The 21,351-nt window shown below is 44.8% G+C and overlaps 1 protein-coding gene across 2 annotated transcripts in view; it reads right to left on the reverse strand.

The window, feature by feature from the left end:
- TGFB2 (transforming growth factor beta 2) overlaps positions 1-12,467 on the reverse strand; it is a 58,083-nt gene extending 45,616 nt beyond the window's left edge. For both annotated transcript variants that reach the window (XM_054279483.1, XM_054279484.1), the window contains exon 1: positions 12,090-12,467. In XM_054279483.1, the coding sequence (XP_054135458.1) occupies positions 12,090-12,432 (343 nt within the window). In that variant the 5' untranslated portion in view covers positions 12,433-12,467. The remainder of the gene's footprint in view (positions 1-12,089) is intronic.
- Positions 12,468-21,351: the final 8,884 nt, after the last annotated feature.

The following is a 21,351-nucleotide window of genomic DNA, read 5'->3' on the forward strand; positions in this document are numbered from 1 at the left end:
ACAAAGGTCCCATTTTACTGTACTCTACTATCTAATATTTTTATCCATCATCAGGAAGGTAACCAAACCATTACTAATCAACTGCAGATTCAACAATGATATGGGTGTGTTAAATAATGAAGAAGATGCACTAAAATAGAGTGACTTGAATCCTGAATTATCAAGATGTCCATGTTTTTCAGTATGGGAATACAACTGTAGGACAGAGAAAGTGGACCATACTTACAAAGTAGGAGACTCCATCTGATAGTCAGCATCTCTGAAAAGAACTTGGGAGAGACCCTGGTGGATAATTACCCAAGCATGAATTTTAACTTCTCCTCATAGAGCTCCTGGCAAAGTTACTGCCAAAGTGAGCTGCATGAACTGTGTAGTATTGAATTAAAGGAATTTGCAACATGCATGTAACTTGATAATAGCACAGCCACTCCTGAAATACTGTGTCCAATACTGTTGTCCACAGTCTCAGCAGAACATGAACAAAGCAGAGGAGTTTTAGAGGGGAGCCATGAGAATAACTGAAAAGGCTAGGAAATATCTCACGGATTACATACAACACACTTAACTTTAAAGAGATGTGGCTTGATCCCAGTCTACAGATCTGAAAGACATCTGAAATTGGATAAAGCAGCCTGTGCCAAGCTCCTGGCTGCTTATTGCATGGTCTTCCAGCAGCCATGCCTGCTTACTCTCAGCCAGATCTGTTCTCCTCTCCAAAACTTCCATTTTCTGTGGGTACCTACAGAAAGCCCACAGATCTGACAATGGGTCTTCAAAATAGCAAGTGAAGGTTTAAACCAGATTCACACGCTAGAACTTGAAGCTAAACAACTTAAACCACAAAGATACTCATTTTTAGTCCCTGTAATTATCAACAGAATAATTTACAAGTGTGCTGTGAACTCTTTCAAAAGTGAATTAATTCAAAACTCATTGGCTGGAATATGCAGGTAGAGAGATCAGAAGACCATAATGAGGGCCTCCATCTTTTTTAACCTGTCCATTCTATCATAACTCAAAACTTCCTAGAGCAGTATCAGTCTCATCCTTTCTGAAGTATGACACCAACTGCTGATTGGCAATGAGTGTGAACAGACCTGAAAGCACTGCACCCTGAGAAGAACATCTCATTCTTGCTGAGATGAGCACCTCCTTCAGCTGCCAGGCAACATACAGGCTCAATTAGAAAGCTGTCTGCAGGTCTGGCGGTACTTAAATTAGGGCACTTTATATCCTGCGACATTAAAATATTGCCTTATATTAAACAAGAACCAAAACACTTTGATTCATAACCTGAATCAAATAAAATCTCATCCCACCAGGACACAGGAAGTACCACATAGATAGAACAAAACCCAAGATTTTTGCTTTGCTTTTTTTGCAAAAAAGAAAACACACAAAACCCCAACAACCTATGCTGGATGTTGAGTCCTTTCAGGCTTTGAGAAGTGTACAGTACAAATATGATACAAAACAGCATTCAGGACATTTCTTATCAGCAAAGTAGATTGAACCGCCTCAGTCTTCATCTGAACAAAAGGCTGGTATTCTCCAAGGCTACAAAGAAACCACTCCTTTCATGCTGCTTACAGCCCTGGCCACAAGAACTGTTCCTCTTGCCTAAACAATCGCTGCACAGAATCCAGTTTCAACATGACAGGAAAAAATCTAGAGCAACTTTACTGCCTCAAATTAAATTGCTCCAGTTCTTCATCCATGCAAAAAAATGTATCTCAGAAGTTAACTCATTATTTTGTGAGCTTAGAGACACATCAAGTCAGAGAGGCTTTATGTTAAACCACATGCACCTTCATGATATAAGCACAGCTCCTGTTCCCAAACTCCTTGGCTTTCCAGCTTGTAAACTCAGAATATATCATGTAGCAAACTGACTTTCAGAAATGGTCCTCCTGGCTCCCGCTCCATGCAGAACTGACTTCTAAGATTTTATTGATAACATAAAAACATCTTGTTGGCTTAGCCCTGACCTTTCTCTACAGTCCACTGCACAGAGATTTGCCACATTCTTAGTCAAAGCCTTTAGATTCTTCCCTGCTCTGGGAGCTGAGGTCTGATTTTGCACATGTTTCTAAGAAGCCTCTGGATGTGGAGTGATGAACTTCTACACAAAAACTCGCTGTAGCGATGATAAAGATATATTATGGCATGTTTATTTGCCAAGACCTTTGCAGTCAGATGGTCATTTATTTTAGACCAGGGAAGATGTGGAATACCTAAGAAGTGCAGGACTTTAACTCATTCCTCCTTCTCTGCATTCTGCAGTTCTTGCCATATTGCCACCATATGCTGATCCCAGATGACATCTGCCAACAAATGTAGTCAATCAATAAGGCTAACTAAGGTGTTTATCTTCAAACGTGGTCTTTGTTTTTCAGGGCCTTATGCAGAAGAATGTCTCCAGTGGAATCTCAATAAAGGGCAAAGCACCATATTACAGTAATACACCCCAATATATATTGGAGATGTGGCCACTCCCTGAAACAAAGGAATGACACTCAATACCTGACAAAAGACTTCTGCAGCCAGTGGAAAGACTTCCAGCAGGCTTTGGGCCAGGGCCCTTAATCTGGGGAACATACTCTCAAACAGCAGAGAAATGAAAAGGTTTGACTGTATCATGTATAGTTGGCCCAGTGGTGCCAAGTTTGCATGAGGCAGATTCCTTTCCAGACTCCACCTCAACAAATACACTTCCAGCCAGAGAAAATTAGGTTTCCCAATACAGTGTGGTAAATAATGGGACTGCAGCTTGGAAGGAGGCAAGTTCCTTCAGACACATGATATTGTTGTAACAGACTATGGCCACCTTCATAAATACCTCTTTTACTAGATTCTTTTGGGGCTCTTTTCTTCACTGATTAGCAAGGGGAATGCTAAACTTCCAAATACATGGCTCCTAGCATCAGGGAGCAATGCAAGCTGGAATCCAGATTCAAAGAGGGAGAGAAAGGTCAGGCCCCCAACAATCTGTTCCGAGCCCATCCAAACTGGGCCAAAGCTGCTCACTTAGCTCCCTTGCTTTGCACACTGTATATCCTGGCAGGGAGCCTCTCAGCTCCTATCACACCACCAGATCAGAACAGCAGATTGATTTTCAAGAAAGCTGGAACTTGTTCCCCCCTCACAGACCCAGGGATGTGTGTTTGCTGCAATATCCTGCCATCGTGGGCTGGATAAACACGCAACGAGCACGACAAGCAAAACCTATAGACATCTTTCAGCAAACCTCAGTGTTGAAATGTGGCTACTTCACTTCCAAAGCGTGTATCAAGAAAAATCTGAGCATAAAGCAGTGATTGGCACAAGACATACAAGGCCTTGCTCTGCCAGGGAGGCCCAGAGCCAACTGCAACAGCCAAGAAAACTGGGTTGGATCTCTTGGAGATTGGGCGAGAATGAGAACATCAATGATCTGCACAGATCCAACACATCTCCAGACTGTTTACAATGTCCTATCATGTTGGAGAGTACAATATATCATTTATCCTTCCCTGAAGGCAAATATCCCTTATATCCCCTGCAGGCATTTGAAGGCAGAAATGAACTGCCAGTGGACCTGAACTTTGGCATTCATAAATTTTGCTTACTAGGCATTCATTAATTGCTCTGCTTAACTATTCTCCAGTCAGCTGGATCAATTCCTGCACCAAAGCCTCCAAGCACAAAGGGCAGGAACTATGATGCAAAGGGCAGAGCTGCCCCTCCATAGTCAGGGAGAGCAGAGACGTCTCTCAGCTTTGCTAGTTCAGGCCACCCATGAGACCAAGCAGAGATGGGACCAGGAGCAGCAGCCTGCCCGAGGCTCTGGTGAACACTAGGCTCTGATCACCACTTGTGCCATTGTTTCAACCCACTGCTGCATCAGAAGAGGTTGAATTTGCAGCATTGTTTTTACATGCTGTTTGGAAGATGTAAAGTTTTGCAGGTGTTCTTTCAAGTGTACATCTTGGCAGGCCTAGAGATCTTTATGACTGTTTGCCCAAAGCCCAAAAGAAGTAATTTTATACATACTGGACAATGCCCACGCAAATAAGGAAGGACTGCTCTCTCAATCTGGGATACTAGAGATCAGCTGTAAACACAACTGCGGGCTCAGGATTAATAAGTATTATTTTGCAGAAGCCTTCATCAAATAAGTGATTGTGAGGTGTTTTCTGACCACTTCAAAAGAGTCAGTGCTGCTTACACCTATTAGTTTTTCAGCCTTGCGATTACAAAGTTCACCCACAGGGTTGGGGGATTTTGTGGATTGTTTTTTTTTTTCCACCCCAACCAACATGTTCTGATTCCTATCTTTCAATCATCACTATGGTAAAGATATATTACCATCACTATTTCAGCTGAGCTAGCTGCTGAATTGCAAATGCTGTAAGTAAACAAAAACAAGTAGGAGAAGGAACTTCAACAGGCTTAGCTTGCCTTTTAAAATTCAAAGCAGGGGTTTAAAAGAGATGAAGCCAGGGAAAACATTGGATACTAACACCAGCCAAACAGGGAAAAATAACGAAGTTGTAAGCCTGAAAAACTGAAATGGAAAGAATGACAGATTTACTGCTGCATTTGATGCACACAACCACCGATAGACTCTCCCCAGGAAGTGTTGAAATTACCATCACTGAAATGAATCCAGAAGCTAAAAATTAAATTATCTTTCCCAGAACATTCCAATTTGGGCTTTGGCAACAACAGATGTTTCAATGCTGTGAGACGCATGCACGCGCGCGTGTGCACGCCTGCACACACGCACCGCGCCCCGAGCACAGTGTCCCCTTTCAGCGAGACCTCCCTCCGAGCCCTCACAAAGTCAGCCTGAACTCACGGGCACTCTGCAGAGTCTCTGCTTCAAAGTCTCTGCTCAAATGCACAACTGTCAGATTAAGCAATCCATAAGGAGCCTTACAGCAGCTCCAAGTTATGAATGAATGGTTATTTGTGAACTTGCCTGTCAAGACAGATGCGGTATTTGTCAGTGCAGCGTGGGTTAGATACGATGGGAAGGAGCCAAACAAGCAAAGTGAAAGGTCAGTATCACAACATTTTCCTTCCCCGCCCCTCCTCAGTTTGCCTAAAACTATGCCACAGCTTTTGCTGAAGTCCAATACAGTAGTCTATTTTTATGCAACTTACCACGCTTATTTGAAAAGCAACATTCAAGCAAGAAAAACAAAATAAAAGTGTGCGCAGAGGGAGAGAAGAACAGGAACATTTTGATGCAAGAAAGCTACAGCAGAGGGATAAATCCAAGACTGGCAGAAAACAGCATACCTTTAGAAATGTGGTGACACTTGAATCAAGACCACCCTGTGGAAGCTGAAATACAATGCATTGTTTTCCTTGCATTAAAATGTAGTATTACAAGGATTACAGGTTAATTCATGTTGGAAGTCCAACCTCCAGCTCAAAGCAGGGTTGGCTATGAGGTCAACTTATGTTTTATAATTTATACAGTTATTTTTAATAACCTGAAGTCAGCACCACGCTGTACTAAGTATTATATAACAACAAAAAGAGGCTCCCTCCCTAAGGGGGATTCAGAGGGGAAAAGCTCAGCTCTACAATGAAGAGCCTGAACATGTCAATGAGCATCACACCTGAAATGAGAAGCACTTCTCAGTCACTGTCCAAACTAAAACTTGGGCAAGGGAGAGATGTTCTGAAGATCCTCTCCACACTCTCTGCCACAAATCTGCTGCAGGGGTGCCTGTGAGGTTCACCATCTCCTGAAACCAAACGTGGATGCCAGAGAGCCCAAACAACACAAGATGAATTTCAGCAGAGCCTATCTGCTCACAGTGAGTGAGCAGTCTCTCTGCACAGCTGCCTTAACCCATCCAATGGAGCCTCCAACACAAGGAGCCAGAAGCTTTCCCAGTGGCATGAACTGCCATGTTCCCTTCGGAAAACCTGGTTGTTTGAAAGAATGCTCTTTAATCCAAAGAAGCAACTTCTCTACTGTGGACCAACTTGCATAGCACCAAAAACAGGTTAAAAACTGTTCAGACCAGACAGGCCTAAAAAAGCCAGGTCTAGCACTTCATTTCTGCAAAGCCAGTCCTGTGCCATTCAAGCTAAGAGAACCACAGCAGTGAACAGCCTCATGAGTAATTCATAAATTCAAACACCACTGGTCACACTGGAAGGAGATAAAACACAACCCTTGACACTAAGGCTTTTTTCCCCCAACATTTTATTGTCCTGTTACAGACAAATCTTTCAGTTTCTCCTCTGTACCTTGCAGCTGTATGCTTTGTGCAGCCAGGTGTCCAGCTGCAATCACTTAACACGGCACAGACAGCAAGGACAAGCACGGGGGAGATGTTTTAAGAAGAAACATTGCTGCTTCAGATTGACTACTACAGGAGGCCAAGTGAGAGTGATGCTGGAGCTAGGCACTGACTATCCACAGCACAGACTGAAGGGGAAGCAAGCAACAACAGCCTGTGGTGGAAGGCAGGGTGCGAGCTTTCCCTAAACAAACAACCAAGCCAATCCTTTTAATCAAAACAAACCAGCAGAAACATCTGTAACACATTATTACATTAAATAATACCTGGGGAGCAAATCATCCTCAAGCTAAAAGCTGCCTGCTTGAAAACCTGCTGCATGTGGTTTCACAACAGGAACAAAAACATTTGTGTATCTTCACTCATGACTCGTTTTGTCACCATACCCTGGGGTTCCTCTCTTTATCCGTAATACAGGAGCAGTCTAGCACATCAGTGCAAAGGCAAAGGAAGCAGCTGCCCAACAGGGCCAGCCTTCTTCAGGATCACTGAAGAGTTTCTTCTTTCCCCTCTAAAATATGCTGTAAAGCATTTCCTTCTCACAGGGCTCCCATGCCCCAGTGGCAGATCTCATCACAGTGAGAGGGATTTGAACTGTCTGGCTTTGTTCATCCCTGCAAGTGCACCATAAATTGGGCCCCAACTCAGGAAGCTAATTAGGCATACACAGAGCCCTAATGCTAATGAGCCTGTTCATGTGTGTGAAGCTCTGTGCGTGTCCCAGGGCTGTGCTGAAGAAGCTCACTAAGAATAACAGCCAGTTCTCACATTCGTCCTCTTCCTCAGTGCTGGTGCAGACAGGAATCTCAAGCTGACAGCAAAATGCTGGAAGTAGTAACTTCAAAGTAGCACAGCCATCCTGATGGCCACTACAGATCTGATGCAGAGTAGCAAAGAGGAGCAAGGCTAAAACCAGTATCTAATGAAGGCGATGCTCTGCTTTCCTCACTCAATCACCCACTCACAGTAGTCCTGGGCACTCCCTGCACATCTCCAGCCAGGAGAAGAAGACAAGGGCGCATTTCCAGAAAGGTCTCTGGGACTATAAAACATTCACACTGTCAATGGCTGGAGGGTGGGGAGCAGCAGGGCACTGCTGCACATTCACCAAAAGGGCTTTTAAGCATGGGAACAGGCTGCCCAGAAAGTGGTTGAGTCACCATCCCTGGAGGTATTGAAAAGTACAGCTGTGGCACACAGGGACAAGGCTGAGTGGTGAACTTCACAGTGATAGGTTAACACTTGTACTCAGATGACATAAAAAGTCTTTTACAAACTTAATGATTCCACGATTCGTTCAAATCTTCTCATTCACCAAACTACAGTGAAAAGTGCCTCTTTCAAACAGACACAAGAGAGGAATTCCAGGAGGGTTATGGAAAGGACTTGGGAATATATCCCTGTCTTGCAGCTCATCTGACCAGGCAGTATTAAAGAGGGGGGTCATGGGTGTTTAGCTTTTCTGCAGGCTTCATCCTCTGGAAGCAACCCAAGGACCATGTATCACTCCAGACTGCCTCCTGGACCTTCCCCCTGCTTCCCTGCTTGGCACCCTGCTCACAGCAAAAGTGGCTGGTGATTCAGAAGCCAGGCAGGAAGCACATGTGGTGCTGCCCTTCATTAGTGCACCAGGGCATGTTATTTTATTATCCCTCTCAGTATGTAGAGGACTACTGTCTACAAAATTACCCTGTGCCTTTCTTAAGCCATTTCCAATCTCCTGGGGTTTTCCACCTATGAAGACTGCATTAAGTGTCATTCCGTATGGAATAAGGAACTGTTCCCCCCGCGTCCCTCCTTGGGAAAGCCTTCACATTGATGTCTGTAATGCAGAGAATACACCTGGCAAACACCATCTCCTCCAAGGATGCTCCAAAGCACAACCATAGCTAGAAAGTTTTAAAATAAGTTGTTCCTTCTGAGTCTGTTTCCATATAATTAATAACACGGGAAAGCTGTCAGGTTGGACTGTGTGCTGTGCCAAATGCAAACACAGGTGAGCTGTTAACATTGTGGTAATGATGCAGTCAGTGCTGGGAGCCATCTGCAGGAGCTGTTCTGGTACCCTGAAGACAAGGAACCCACATATGTGTAATTGCTGGTAAATTGAGTCCTTGTTGATAAAGTAGAAGCATGTCACTGTGCCCTGACAGCTTATAATGTTGTCTTTCATGGGGCAAATATTCAGCAGAAGGATGGCCTGTGTAAAGCAATATTCATGGGACAGAGCTCCTGAGAAGGCTAATCCTAACCACCAGGGCAGGATGGAACCCACAGAGGCTCCTTCACACTATGACAGCTTAAACCTCATGAAAAAACAGGCCCAAACTCAGAAGAACTGTGTTTTCTTAGGCTAATGAGTACTTATAAACCTATCTTCAAGAATGCAGAAAACTTAAAAATTTACCTGCATTGGCCTTAAGCTATCACTGCAAACCAATTCACTGACTGTAGTAAAAATTGCTTTAAATGAAGATGACAGAATGGGCATTTGCCTCCAAATACAAGTGTTACCTGTTTTTCTCAAGTATGCCTGTTGTTCATTAGCATTACAATTCACAATCTTTAACTGTTTTGGCATTTAATTTCTGTTTACTCTCAGTGCAATAGCAATCATCACCTAGCTTAAGTATCAGGCTCTAGATATTCAGGGAACAACTGGTAAGTAATAAGCTTCTAATGTGATCCAGGATTCACAGTAACCAGTTTTAAGCATTTACTCAGGTAACTTTGCCTAGGCACAAAACTCCCAAGAACTCTGTGATGTCATGCTCAGAGAACACCATAACCAGCCTTCCTCTTTAAACTCCTCTGAAAAACCTCAAATTCGGGACTTAGGAGAAATCCAGACTCACACAGATGCATACTGTCCTGAGCACAAGGCATGTTTGACAGACAAAAGCTTTCTGTTTCTTCCAAATGTCTTTGTAGTACTTTTTCTGACACTTCTTTTGCATCTGTTGCTTTTGGGTCATGCAGTCCCTGACTCACTGAATTTCACTTATATCTCGATGTGTCCTTAACCTCAAGTGGACCCTCAAGCCAGATGCCCCCTTAATTCCTCAGCGCAAACTATCACTAAACCTTAGCACAACTTTAGTTTGAGCCTTAAATTAACAGCATGTGAAGAGATTAATATGAATAATTTCAAAACTAATCAGATCCCTTCTTTAAATGTTGACACAGTATTATTTATATCCCATAAATACCTTCTTGACTAAAATTCATCCCAGGAGATTGGCATCTTGCCAGTTCTATTCATATTTACTGCATTTATACAGTACAGTTGGCCAAGGATAATATTTAAGACAAAATATGCCTTAGGGTATATACAGTATCTCTTATAGTTTTCCTTTTAAATCTCCTCATTGCTAAAAATATTTAGTCTGAACTTTAGAAAATACTCCACGAAGACCTATCAGCGATCTGTAGTGATATATTGCTGACTATGAGTATAATTAGAGCATATTTGTAATACTTGGGTTGTAGTCAGTTTCTGAACATTAACAACTTGTGGTAAAAACTGAACCACTGATCTTTCCCATGCCTGCCTTCCAGCAGCTTTTGACCTCCAGTGCATTCACACTGATCCCCTTCTCCCTCCTACCACTCTCCAACACAGCAGACACTGCAGAGTTAAAAAAATCCACTCTGAAGTGCTGAGGAGAAAGTGCCTGTGGCCGCCAGAGCTGTGCTTTCAATTTCTTCCTTTAAAATATGGTGGAGTGATTTCTTCCTTACTGTCTTTTTTGGAAAGGTTTGCTCCATCCAGCATAACTAGAGAGCAGTGGAAAAACAGTTAACCTACTTACTCTGATGTTAGCGACAGCCTGCACAGTAGTGCTGGGTGTGCTGGCCCTCGCATCCCAAACGTCTGATGCACTCTGTTGGTAGATACCTGCAACCTCCTGCGCTCCTCCACAGCCTCCATCGATACCTCACACCAAACCTGGCCCCTGACAGCGTTTTAAAAATAGATCCTCTTTTGCCAATACCATCCAAGTCACACAGCACAGATATTTTAATTTTCTGGGAAGTATGCAGCTGCATTTTGGACTGTTGGGTCTCCGCAGTCTGCTGAAGCAAGGAGGACAGATGTGCTCAGGACAGATGCACTTTACAATTCTCAAAGACTCTCTGCTACAGGGCCAACTCCCCAAACCAAGGCACTGCTAGAGGTCTTCCCAACCTTTGCCCATAGGTGCTCCTCTGCCCTGGGTATGATCTAATAGATCTCAAAATGAAGTGCTGACTTCTAACAAAACCACCAGCACAATAATATAGTACATCAACGTGGAAAACAAGCATGACTTCTGTGTTCTTGCTATGGCTATGAATTATACTGAACTGCTCTGTTCATACCCACTTGGCTCCAAATATGCGGGGTTTTTTTTAAAAAATAAAGTATTTCTTCCCCAAGGGTAACAAGGGTGGAGTGTATTTATCATGGCTATTAAGGATGGTGCCATAATTACAATAATAAAATGGCTCTGACTGCCAGGATGTCCTGTACCTGTTGTCATTTAAGACTAAAGGAAGAAAGGGAGGCAGCTGCACGGAGCGTGGGGCTCAGATACCTTGGCTGGCATCCTAGGACTATCCCATGCAAGACAGAGCAAGCCCCAAAGCTACAACTTGCTAAACTAAAAATAAATAAGGGGAAAATGCAATTAGAAACTCTAGGATAAAGTTACCAAGATGGCTGAATTATCTATTTAAGCAAGAGCTATGTGCTTTTGAGAAACAGACAGCAAGTATATAGGGCATCAAGTGGTGGGGGAGGGAAGCGAGCTAAATGAAATGACTAGGGACTAGGGTTTGGTTATGTGAACGGTGAAGTTATTTTCTGCTTCTGGTATTTCACTTTCCTCGGTATGATGATGATCTAGATTCTTTTAAGGCAGTGCGGTGCTTTTTCTTTCTTTTCTTTTTTTTTTCTATGCACTTAAGCTTCACTACCAAAACAAAAGGCACGTCATTATGATTATTAATCACTCTAAGTGGATTTGGTCAGCACAGAGCATTTGTACCCCTTTTTTTTTTTTTTTTTTTTTTTCTTTTTTCTTTTTTTTTTTTTTTTGTGCAAAACGTAGCATGGATCAGAAGGTCGTTAAAAACAGCAAAAGGTAGACGGGCTGAGACAAGTTCCAAAAACCGAAGCTACCCAGAAGGGAAAAGTTTTTCCGTACCTGAAATGAGAAGTGCCCACGAACCGAAAGGGGAGGTTAGCTAAAGTGGGAAGAGGAGGGAGGACGTCTCTGTCCTCTCTGAGCACCTACGCGAACAGCAGTCCGCGGGACAGCCTTCTAAAGGGACACACACAAGACGAGCTGGCAACTTTTTTTTTTTTTTTTCAAGACCTCCTCTCCTTTTCTTTTCAGTTATGGAGAGATGGAAACCTGCCCGTTCCAGACACTCCAAGGGAAACAAGAGCAGTGGAAAGATATTGGCTCTTTCTGAAGGCTGCACACGGGGCTGCCGGGGAGGGAGCGGGATCCCGGCAGGGGAACTCTGCCCAGGTACGGGGGCTGGCAGCACAGGCACCCCCAGGAATCCCGGGGTGACCCCAGAGGGGTCTGGGCAACACGACATACCCACCCAGCCACGGGTACCTGCCACCTAAATTAAACCCTACAAGCCGCCACCTAAGCGATGCCGAGCGTGACAAGCGAGCCGAGCGAAGAAGGCAGAGTTCGATGCTTGGGGGTGCTATTTAAAGGTGCTGAGCACCGCTAAGCCTCGGGGGCGAAATTACGCACGCATGCACACACACAGAAGACTTACTTTCGGGGTAAAAAGGCTGCATGTCTATTTTGTAAACTTCTTTGGCATAATACTCCTCGTCGCTCCTCTCCCTCTCGCAAGTGGCGGCTCTGTGGTTGGCTTTTTCCTGCAGCAGGTCCCTGGTGCTGTTGTAGATGGAGATGACCTCCGGGGGCACCTCCTCGGGTTCGGGGTATTCGTCCGGGGGGCTGGTGAGCTTCAGCTTGCTCAAGATCTGCCCCCGGATTGCCTCGATCCTCTTGCGCATAAACTGATCCATGTCGAGGGTGCTGCAGGTAGACAGGCTGAGAGCCACGGTGGCCAGATCCACGGTGAGGAGCACGCTCAGGAGATAGCAGTGCATTTTAAGTGTTTAAATACAGCGCCCCCCCCCCCAAAAAAAAAAAAAGTGACTTTAACAACGAACGACAACAAGAAAAAAATTTCAAAAAATAAAAAGGGGATCTGTGCAAACAAAGGGGAGATCTGCAGACAAAATGCTCTTAAAAACTCGGCTGCGAGAGCGGCTCGCAATCGGAAAACGCACGGGAGGCGCTAGTGAAAAAAACACCACTAATATGAAAAAAAAAAAAAAGAGAAAAAGAAAAAGCAAGTTGCTACAACTAGATAAAAATTCGGGAGCGGAATGAACCGGACAGCAAAAAAGGAGGAGGAAAAAAGCCCCCAAACAGATACAACAAACCTGCAAATCAAGTAAATGGCAGAGAGGCTGCTCTCAGCGCGCTGTAAAACAAAAATCTGAAGTGGGGGAGGAGAGAGGGGGGAGGAAAAACCCAAAAAAAAAGGAGGAGGACGAGAAGGCGCAGTGATGGGTATCGCAGGGCGCTGCCGCAGCCGGCAGAGAGAGGGTGCCGGCGCGGCGCTCAGCCCCGCCGTGCGCCCGCGGCGCCCGACGGCTCCCGGAGGGCAGCGGCAGCGGCACCGCCCCGCGCCCGGCGGCGCTCAGCCCCCGCGGCGGCGCGGGCGGGCACCGAGAGCCGCGCACGTGTGCGCCCGGCCGGCGGCGCCGAGCCCCGGGCCCCGCGCGGCGCGGCGGCAGCGGCAGGCGGCGGCTCCGGCCCCGCGGCGGCGCCCGGCGCCCGCGGCGAGCGGCGATCCCCGGTCCGGCCGCGTCCCGCAGGCTGCTGCGTGCGCCCCGCGCCGCATGCACCGACCCACCCCCGCCCGGGCCGCTGCGCGCCGCACAGCTCTTCCCAGCTCCCTCCTCCTCCTCCTCCTTCCGAAACGCCAACCCCGCGCCGCAGTCAGCGAGGCAGCGCCGCCGAGCCCCGGCAGCCTCCCGCGGGTCGCAGGCGCGGAGCCGGCCGCCCGGGGCTGGCCGCAGCGCAGCGCCGCTCTCCCCGCCCGCCGGCCGGCCTCCCCCGCGGGGCTGGGGCTGGCCCCGTCCCCGGCGGCTCTAGCGCTCCGCCCGGCGCCCCCCGCCTGCCGCCCCCGGCCCCTCGGCTCTCCCTGCGCGGAGGGGACGGGTGCCAGCAGATAACATCACGGCCGCGCAGGGAGAGGGAGATTTATACGATCTCCCCGCCCCACGTGCTCGGTTCGCTGCGAAGTGACGTGGAGGGGCTGCGGGAGCGGAGGGCTCCGCGCCGCCGCCCGGCTATTTATTCCCCTCCGCGCCACCCGCCAGGGACTCGCCGCAGCCCGGCCGCTGCCGAGGTGCCTCAGCCCGGGGCGAGGAGAGGCGAGGCAGCCCGGAGCCGAGAATGAAAAGCAAGTCCTGCCAGGCTTTTATTTTATTTCTTTTTAAAATAAAGGCTTTAGTGCTTCTTGCACCTATTATTAAAGTAATTGGGCCAAATAGCACTCTGGCGTTAGAGGAGGAATAACACGCCTCTTGGACACCGCTCAGACGCGTTCCTGTTCAAGGTTGCGGGGCAGCTCTGCCCGCTGCTCTGTCACAGAACGCTCTTCGGCACTGCCCCTCGCTTTCACTTCCAAGCGTGTTTTGGGCAATGCTCGCTGTTCCCCGGATCCAATGGTAATCGGTACTACCGGCCAAGGAGGGAGAGACCACAGATGAGGAGGATTTGCTCCTTCGCAGAGGTCTCCTCTCCTGTCAGAAGTGTGCAAATACATCCTCATCTACACTTGACAGAAACTCTCAAGCCCCAAATGCTCTGGCTATGCCTGTAATTCAATTTTTCCGCTGCCTCTTTTGGCCAACAAACATCACAGCCTCCATCCATACCCTACTCTGCCCCAGGGAAATCACTCCACAGTCTACTAGGCATCCCTCAACTTAATGCCATAAAGCTTTTCCTTTACAGTTCATTTATCACCACTGTACATTAACTTTAAAAAGTGATCAAGTAGCCTTTTTCTTTACTCTCACCCATTTTACATTCCCTTCTGAATTAAGTTATCACAGGTTTTACTTGCCAGAACTTTCCAATAACATCATCCTAAGTGGGGCAAGGGTGTTTTTGAAGAACCTCCATTTTCAGAGATGAAGAAAGATGTACAAAAGGTACTCAAAGGGCCATAGGTGTTCCCAAGAACAGCTCAGCCATTGCCAGTGGTATTACGGGTAAACACACCCAGGAGGAAGGAGGTAGCATGACTGGGACCTGGAAGCACACTGAGAATCACGCAAGACACAAACCAGCCCAACACCACCAAACGCTTCCTCCAGCTGACCATACTTCAGGAACAATCTTCTTTCTGCAAAATTTTCAACTGTTTTCCAAAGCTGGAGACTGCCAGTCCCTAAATTAAATGTGAGTTTTTCCTTCCCAGCAAGGAAAAGTGCTTCCTGTGAGCAGCTGTGTGCTGGGGTGATGGAGGCACCCAGCAGCACGGAGCTGCCACATGCTGTTTGCCTTGGCAGGGCTCTGCTGCAGGCGAATCTTGTGCCAACACGGCCAGCTAACCTCGGACTGCTGTGGGTACCAGCAACGATGGCATTCTCCGAGAGATGGAGGAGCTACGGAAATATATTTTTGACAGGTATGTGTACACACAGAGACCCTAAAATAAACTTCATTCTTTGCCAGCACGTGGGTATGTGCAGCCCTGCGTGCAACCAAGATTGCATCCTCATGATGCAAGAGTTAATAGTGCTTTCCACTTCAATCCATGAATTCCTGCAAAGCCAGATTAAACCTCTCTGCCACAACATCACTCTTTTACTGCTGTGCATGTCAATGTCCTGCTCCTACTGACCTCAAAAACACAGCTGCAGTGTCAGGAATGGCAACGTTTCCAAAATTACTCAAATAAACAAGCAAGCTCAACATGTAGACTCAGCTGGTTTCACTTCTGCAGCACACCTGTACAAAACCAAGGGGACAGTTCCTCGAGCTGTTACATCTCACAGCTCCACTGTTAGCCAGCTGAGGAATCAGCTCCGTTACACGAGGTACCTCAACCGCAAATACTTCTAAAGAAAAGGGTTATTAAATTATTTCCTCCAAAAGCTACAGCTGAAACCATGAAGGAATTCCTTATACAGCAACTGCAGCCCTGTAACACTTGGCTTTGTGTGCCACTCACCTTGAGGGTTTCAGAGCAGTGATTGGGACAGTGCTGGACACCCTCCTCAGGGAGGGAACTCACCCCATCTCTCAAGATCCCTCTGCAGACACAACTCGCCAGATTACAAAGTGTTTTGATCCTTGAAAGTTTATTATTGGTGGAGGAAAAAACCAAAAACCCAACCAACCCAACCTTTGCAGTGCCTTTCACAAAGCCTGTGCCTCAGGGATGCCCTGCTGGAGGCCATCAGCCCCCATGTGCTCAGTGCCCAGCTGGCCACGCTGCCCAGGGAGATGCAGGGGGTCCCAGCTCCAGAGAAGCTCTCCTTGTAAGCTGCCAGGGACCCAGCCAGGCTGACAGCAAACCAGTCCGACTAGATTTTAAAAGTTGCTGGGATTCCTGCTGATTTGGCAATGATTCCTAAGTGTCCTTTAGACCATCTAGGAAAAAAAATAAAATAATTAAGATAAATTTTGGGTTTGTTCTCATCTGAGAAAAACCCTTTGCTTCTCTTCTGACCCTTTTAGTGTGACATGGAGTGTCAGGCTTACCCAGGTGCATGTCTCCATTTTGCCTTACGACTGCAGCAAAGCTGGATTCCCTAAAACTTCCCAATGTCACCATGGTGATGTTTTTGCCACGTGGAACTTCCCAGGCATGCATACTCCATTCCAAAAGCCCTGGCCACTTGGGATAAATCCCCAGCAGCTGCAGAAGCCCACCACACATGCCTGAGCTGCTCCAGTTTGCTCCAGGAAGGGACACCTACCTGCTAGGCAAATCATTCAAATACACATCCACATTCATAAACATCGACTTTCCATTATGTAATCTAAATGGAAAATACCTGGAACATATACATCATGATAGATCTGGTCCTAGTTCTAAAATCTCCCCTTTGCACATTTAAGGAGGCTTTTTTTGCCACAGAAGTCCTGCAAACTAGACTCAAACAGGTGTCATTTTTTACCTTGCTCAAATGAGGAACACATAGAAGAGGCTATCAAAAATCGTCAGAAATGGCAGAACCAAACTGCAGGCACTCAACAAAGCTGCATAAAGTCTTATATCACAGAATTCAACTATAACATGACCTTTTACAGAAGTAATTCTGCTTCTACATTCTACTGTTCATTGTCGTGACTATTATCCCAATTATGGCTTTGTCTTTTATCTTGCAAAGCCTTTTCATTTTTATTCATTCCACAACAGCTTTTATTGATGACTACCTGTTAGTGTCAAAAAGTTGCTGGGATTATCAGACACTGAAGGCTAACTCAGCTTACATTTATCTCTTCCCTGTGCCTCTATGAAATGGCCTTGTCCTGTGAGGCTGCTGTCAGTGGAAGCTTTGTAAGTCAGAAAGTGGGAATGGGACCTTAGTGTGCCTATGGGAAAAGAACAGACCTTATCTGTTTTGGTGCTTTTAATTCAATACAATACCGTCTTTTTTACATATTCTTTTTTTTTTAATAAACACTGACTGTTTATTAGAAAAACAGGGACACCTGGAAAGTTACTTCACTAAATGTAAAGGTTTCATGTTTCCTATTAAGTTAAAAATTACGTGGTTGGGATTTTACAATTTGTGGTTTCTTTTTAGATTGTTTTGGTTATACGCAAATGCGCTGTGCAAAATACAAAGGCAATAATCTTTCTAAAACTGCTGACGACCAGGCCATTAAGTAAGGTGGCTGGTCACATTTCATAAACTGAAGAACATTGTTGGAAGAGGTATAACTTTTAAAAGTTAGGAGGTGACTTTTGTAAATTCTCACACTGATGACGAGTGTAGGATGATTGCACAATTAATTCTTTGTGGCACGCACAGAAATCTACAGCCATAACTGTGGTTGTGTAGAATCTCAGTCATACTGATGCAGGGTGCTAGGGAAAAAACTTTTGAATTCTCCTTTTTATAAAAATACATGTATAAAGGTTCAACTCGGAGAGCCAAGGTGACACCTAATAAAGGTGAGGCAAAGAGGAGATGACAAATAATGGAAAATTGTAATATATACGATAATAAAACCTTAGATTTTACTGTTTATTATCCTTAGTGAAGTAGAAGTCCATACCCCTGTGCTGCACATTTCATTAGTGCGCGCTGTAACGCCTGGATGAATTTGAGAGCAAACCCTGCTGACCTTACTAACACAAGCAGCCCCACTGGCCCAGGATTGCATTTCACACAACCTCAGCCCATTCCTGCAGCACTCCTGTTCCAGAAGATAAAGGCCATTTTATAGAACATGCTGTTTGACACGCAAGACTGCTACCTATATATACACATGCAACTACTTGTCAACTTGCAAATCAAAGGTATGCTTCTGATATATATATAAAGAGATAATTTATTTGTGTGAGCCAGAACTTCTTTTAAATATATATAGAATAAACAGGAATAAGAACTTTTATTTTAATATTTATTTATAGACACACATACATTTTTGTGTATTTATAAATATATATATTCATACATAAATATCTATATACAAAAAAGAAGTTCTCATTCCTACAAATAGATTTAATAATTTCAGTGGAAACAGTCACGAGTAGTCAACAGGATCTGATCCAAAAAGCCATTCAGGTGTCATCTCTGAGAACTTATGGAATGGCATCATCTTCCACCATCAAGTAAGAACACAAAGCTGTAATGTCCACACAGCAGTGTATAGTCTGTGTTTAAAACTGCAGCTTAATAAAAAATATCTAGAATGCAATTAACCCAAAAAAACCTGCTACCAAAGACCACCAGAAAAACTCCAAAACAACAGCACTGGAACTTTAGACAGGACCTCAAGCCAGAATGACTAAAATCTGAAGGAAAAGGGAAAAAATTCTTATGGAAAAGAAGAAAAGGGAACAGAAAGGAACATTGCCATTAGTCTGTATTTCAGTGCTATGTTATTCTTCACATTTTTCAACTCCTAAAATAGCTTCTCTCAAGAAAAGTTGCACCCTGTCACCACAGAGTACAGCCAGATATTAGGGGTCTAGGGAAGCATCAACAGCCTAAACCCCATATGCTAAAAACATACACATTTCCCATAAAGGCTGCAGACATCACTGCTGCATCCAGAGAGGTTTCTGCTTCCAACAGCTGATTTCCAGAGTTGAATAAGTTCAGATTCAAGTATTCATAAAAACTTTGCCAAAGAAATTTCCTCATGGTTACACCTCCCAGAGTTTGATCCCCTCCCGTGCTTTCCTAAAACTGCTTGTCAGCCTTGAGGATGCCACACTAATCTTCTAGATATCATTCCAGTTTTAGTCTGTATGCCACTGAGGAAAAGGCCTTCCTTAATCCTAGCACCTGTGGTTTTAATCACCACAGGAAATCCTGTTTCCACTTAAGTCAGTAAGACTTAAATATCAGCAGAGGCAAATGATCAGATTCACTAACTAAAAATAAAAATAATTAAAATAAGACAGAGAAATATAAGCTCAGTGGTTCATAAACCAGAGGGCCTTGACATCTACTTATAGCAAGCATGACAAAGTAAAGACAGTAGGGTAAAAGTCATCCCTTTAATCTCAAGGTTTGAACTCGTGACCTGCATCTCCTCCTCAGAATTACAGCTGTTGCGTTCTATTTCTGAACTGCATGGTGATGATTTGGGTTATACCTCATTAAGTACACACACATGATATCTGTAAATATTGGACTCCTAACAGAGCATCCACTGGCGTTTATTCAACAAATTAAAACCATGTAACTCAAGTTAGAATGTGCACCCAGACTGCACTGTTGTTATGTGTATAGCAAGATTAATTGGCAGCAACTTCAATAATGGGCCAGCCAGTAGTAATGCCATATTTAAATCATATTCTGCAGCTACAAAATCAAATAGCTCTGGGTCTGACATCCTGACTTCTTCACAAGCTGCCTATGCAGTCTGCACAGATGAAAAGCTCTAATAAGCTAACACAGCTTCAGAAATGTTTTTTCCCTAATGGTACACGTGTTCAAGAACACCCTACAAAGCTTACAGAGAGCAATGCATTGTTTCTTATTACCACATGAAACAAAACCAAACCCACAACCAAACTAGACCTCACGCAGTACCAAGATTTTGTGCTGCACCCATCAGATTAGTGCAGAGGTCTTTGCCTTTCAGCCTTACAAATTTTTAAACCGATTTTCTATGCCTGGCTACTGAAATCAGTGAATGCAGTATTCCTAAATGGCTGATCAAACTACATCCTCCCAGACAGATGGTTTGAGCTTGGTGACTCCATCTAGAATTAGAACAGAAAGATCTATTTCTGTATCAGTACTTTTGATCCATATCCAGATTATTTTAGAGCTGGATCTTGAACAGGCCACCTCTGTGGAGTGGCAAAGATGTTCAATATTTTCTTCTCCTCAATCAATGATCTTTTAGATGGGAATGCAATTAAATAGGTTACTCCCCTGGTTTTAGCTGGGCTCCAAGGACCAGTCTCTAAGCTTCCCCATCATGGACATTGACTGACAGCTGAAATGCCTCCTCTCACAAATTCCAGTGTCATTTCAACATCCACCTTATCAACAATTAAATCAGAACATAAAAATGCCTACAAACTGGCTGCAAATGTGCATCAGACCCAGTAGTGTCTCACATAAAGGACCTGAGTCCACAAGCTTGTCCCTGCAGTCCTGTGAAATTAAAAGCAATTCATTCACCATGAGACAGATAGTCCAGCAATGTGCTTCAGCAACAACTGAAGTGAATGAGAAATCAAAGACAACAGCCTGTGTCTGGGAGGCACAGTATTGACATAGAAAGTTCAAGTAAGAAGGGAAATGTGTCTATCTTCTTCACATAAGATATGTTCCACTTCTTTAATTCTAGGAAATGACACTAAAATTTAAAATAAGTCCAGCAGTTAAAAAAAAAAAAAGGCAAAACATAGCAGCTGGAGAGAACAGCAGTGGCACTGGCAATCCTGCTGGTTGCAGTGCTACAACATCAGAAAGATGTTCAGCATCTTGCAAGGCCTGACCAGAACCTTTCTAACACAATCCACAAGAAGGAGTATCAATATATAATCCTCCCAATTTGGTCAATGTTCACACTGGAAGTATATTTATACTTGGGTCTAATTCATTGTTTTGGCTGAGTAATGCATCCTTAAATTGAGGATCTTGTCTGAAGTTCTGAAAAATCGCCGATCTTTTTCTATTAATCATGAAGAGACAATTCAGAATTTTATGAAGTCTTTTCTTAATTAAGGATAATCATAAGGATATACCAAATTTCAGTAGGTACTGTCAAATACTTCACTCCTTGAAAAAATCCACCACATACAAAACCACACTGTTGTTACCTCTTGTACAAAACTACACCGTTGCAGCAATATTGCACTGCTGTGCAAAGTGAACTCTTGTGAAACTCGTTGGGGTTGTAAGTGGGGGTGCAGAGTAGCCTGTGTGCAGACTGACAATGTGTGTTTGACTGCCCTTCTCCTCCAAGCAGCCCTGCGAGGTGTGGCTGGGAAGGAGCCATGGGCAGGTATGGCAAAGGCTCAATTCCCAACAGCTCAGGGGCTCAGCTCTCCAGTGACAGTTTTCATTCAGCTGCCTGACCTCAGGCACCCTTTCTGAAATGGACACAGGCCAGCTCTTGTCCCTGGACATAGGCTACCCTAAGTTAAAGGCTGCTTCACTGCCCACAAAACTTGCAATTTATGGATCACTTAAAAACCAAAGAAAATCCTCTTGAGATAAACTGTACTCAACCACAAGTCAATGCAAAATCCACATAATCAGGAAAGCCTGTCACTATCTTGTTGCTTGAATCAA

This window comes from Melozone crissalis, unplaced genomic scaffold (assembly GCF_028551555.1).
Source record: "Melozone crissalis strain CALT ecotype California unplaced genomic scaffold, PUWL_Pcris_2 ptg000027l_1, whole genome shotgun sequence".
In the NCBI taxonomy this organism is placed as follows: domain Eukaryota; kingdom Metazoa; phylum Chordata; class Aves; order Passeriformes; family Passerellidae; genus Melozone; species Melozone crissalis.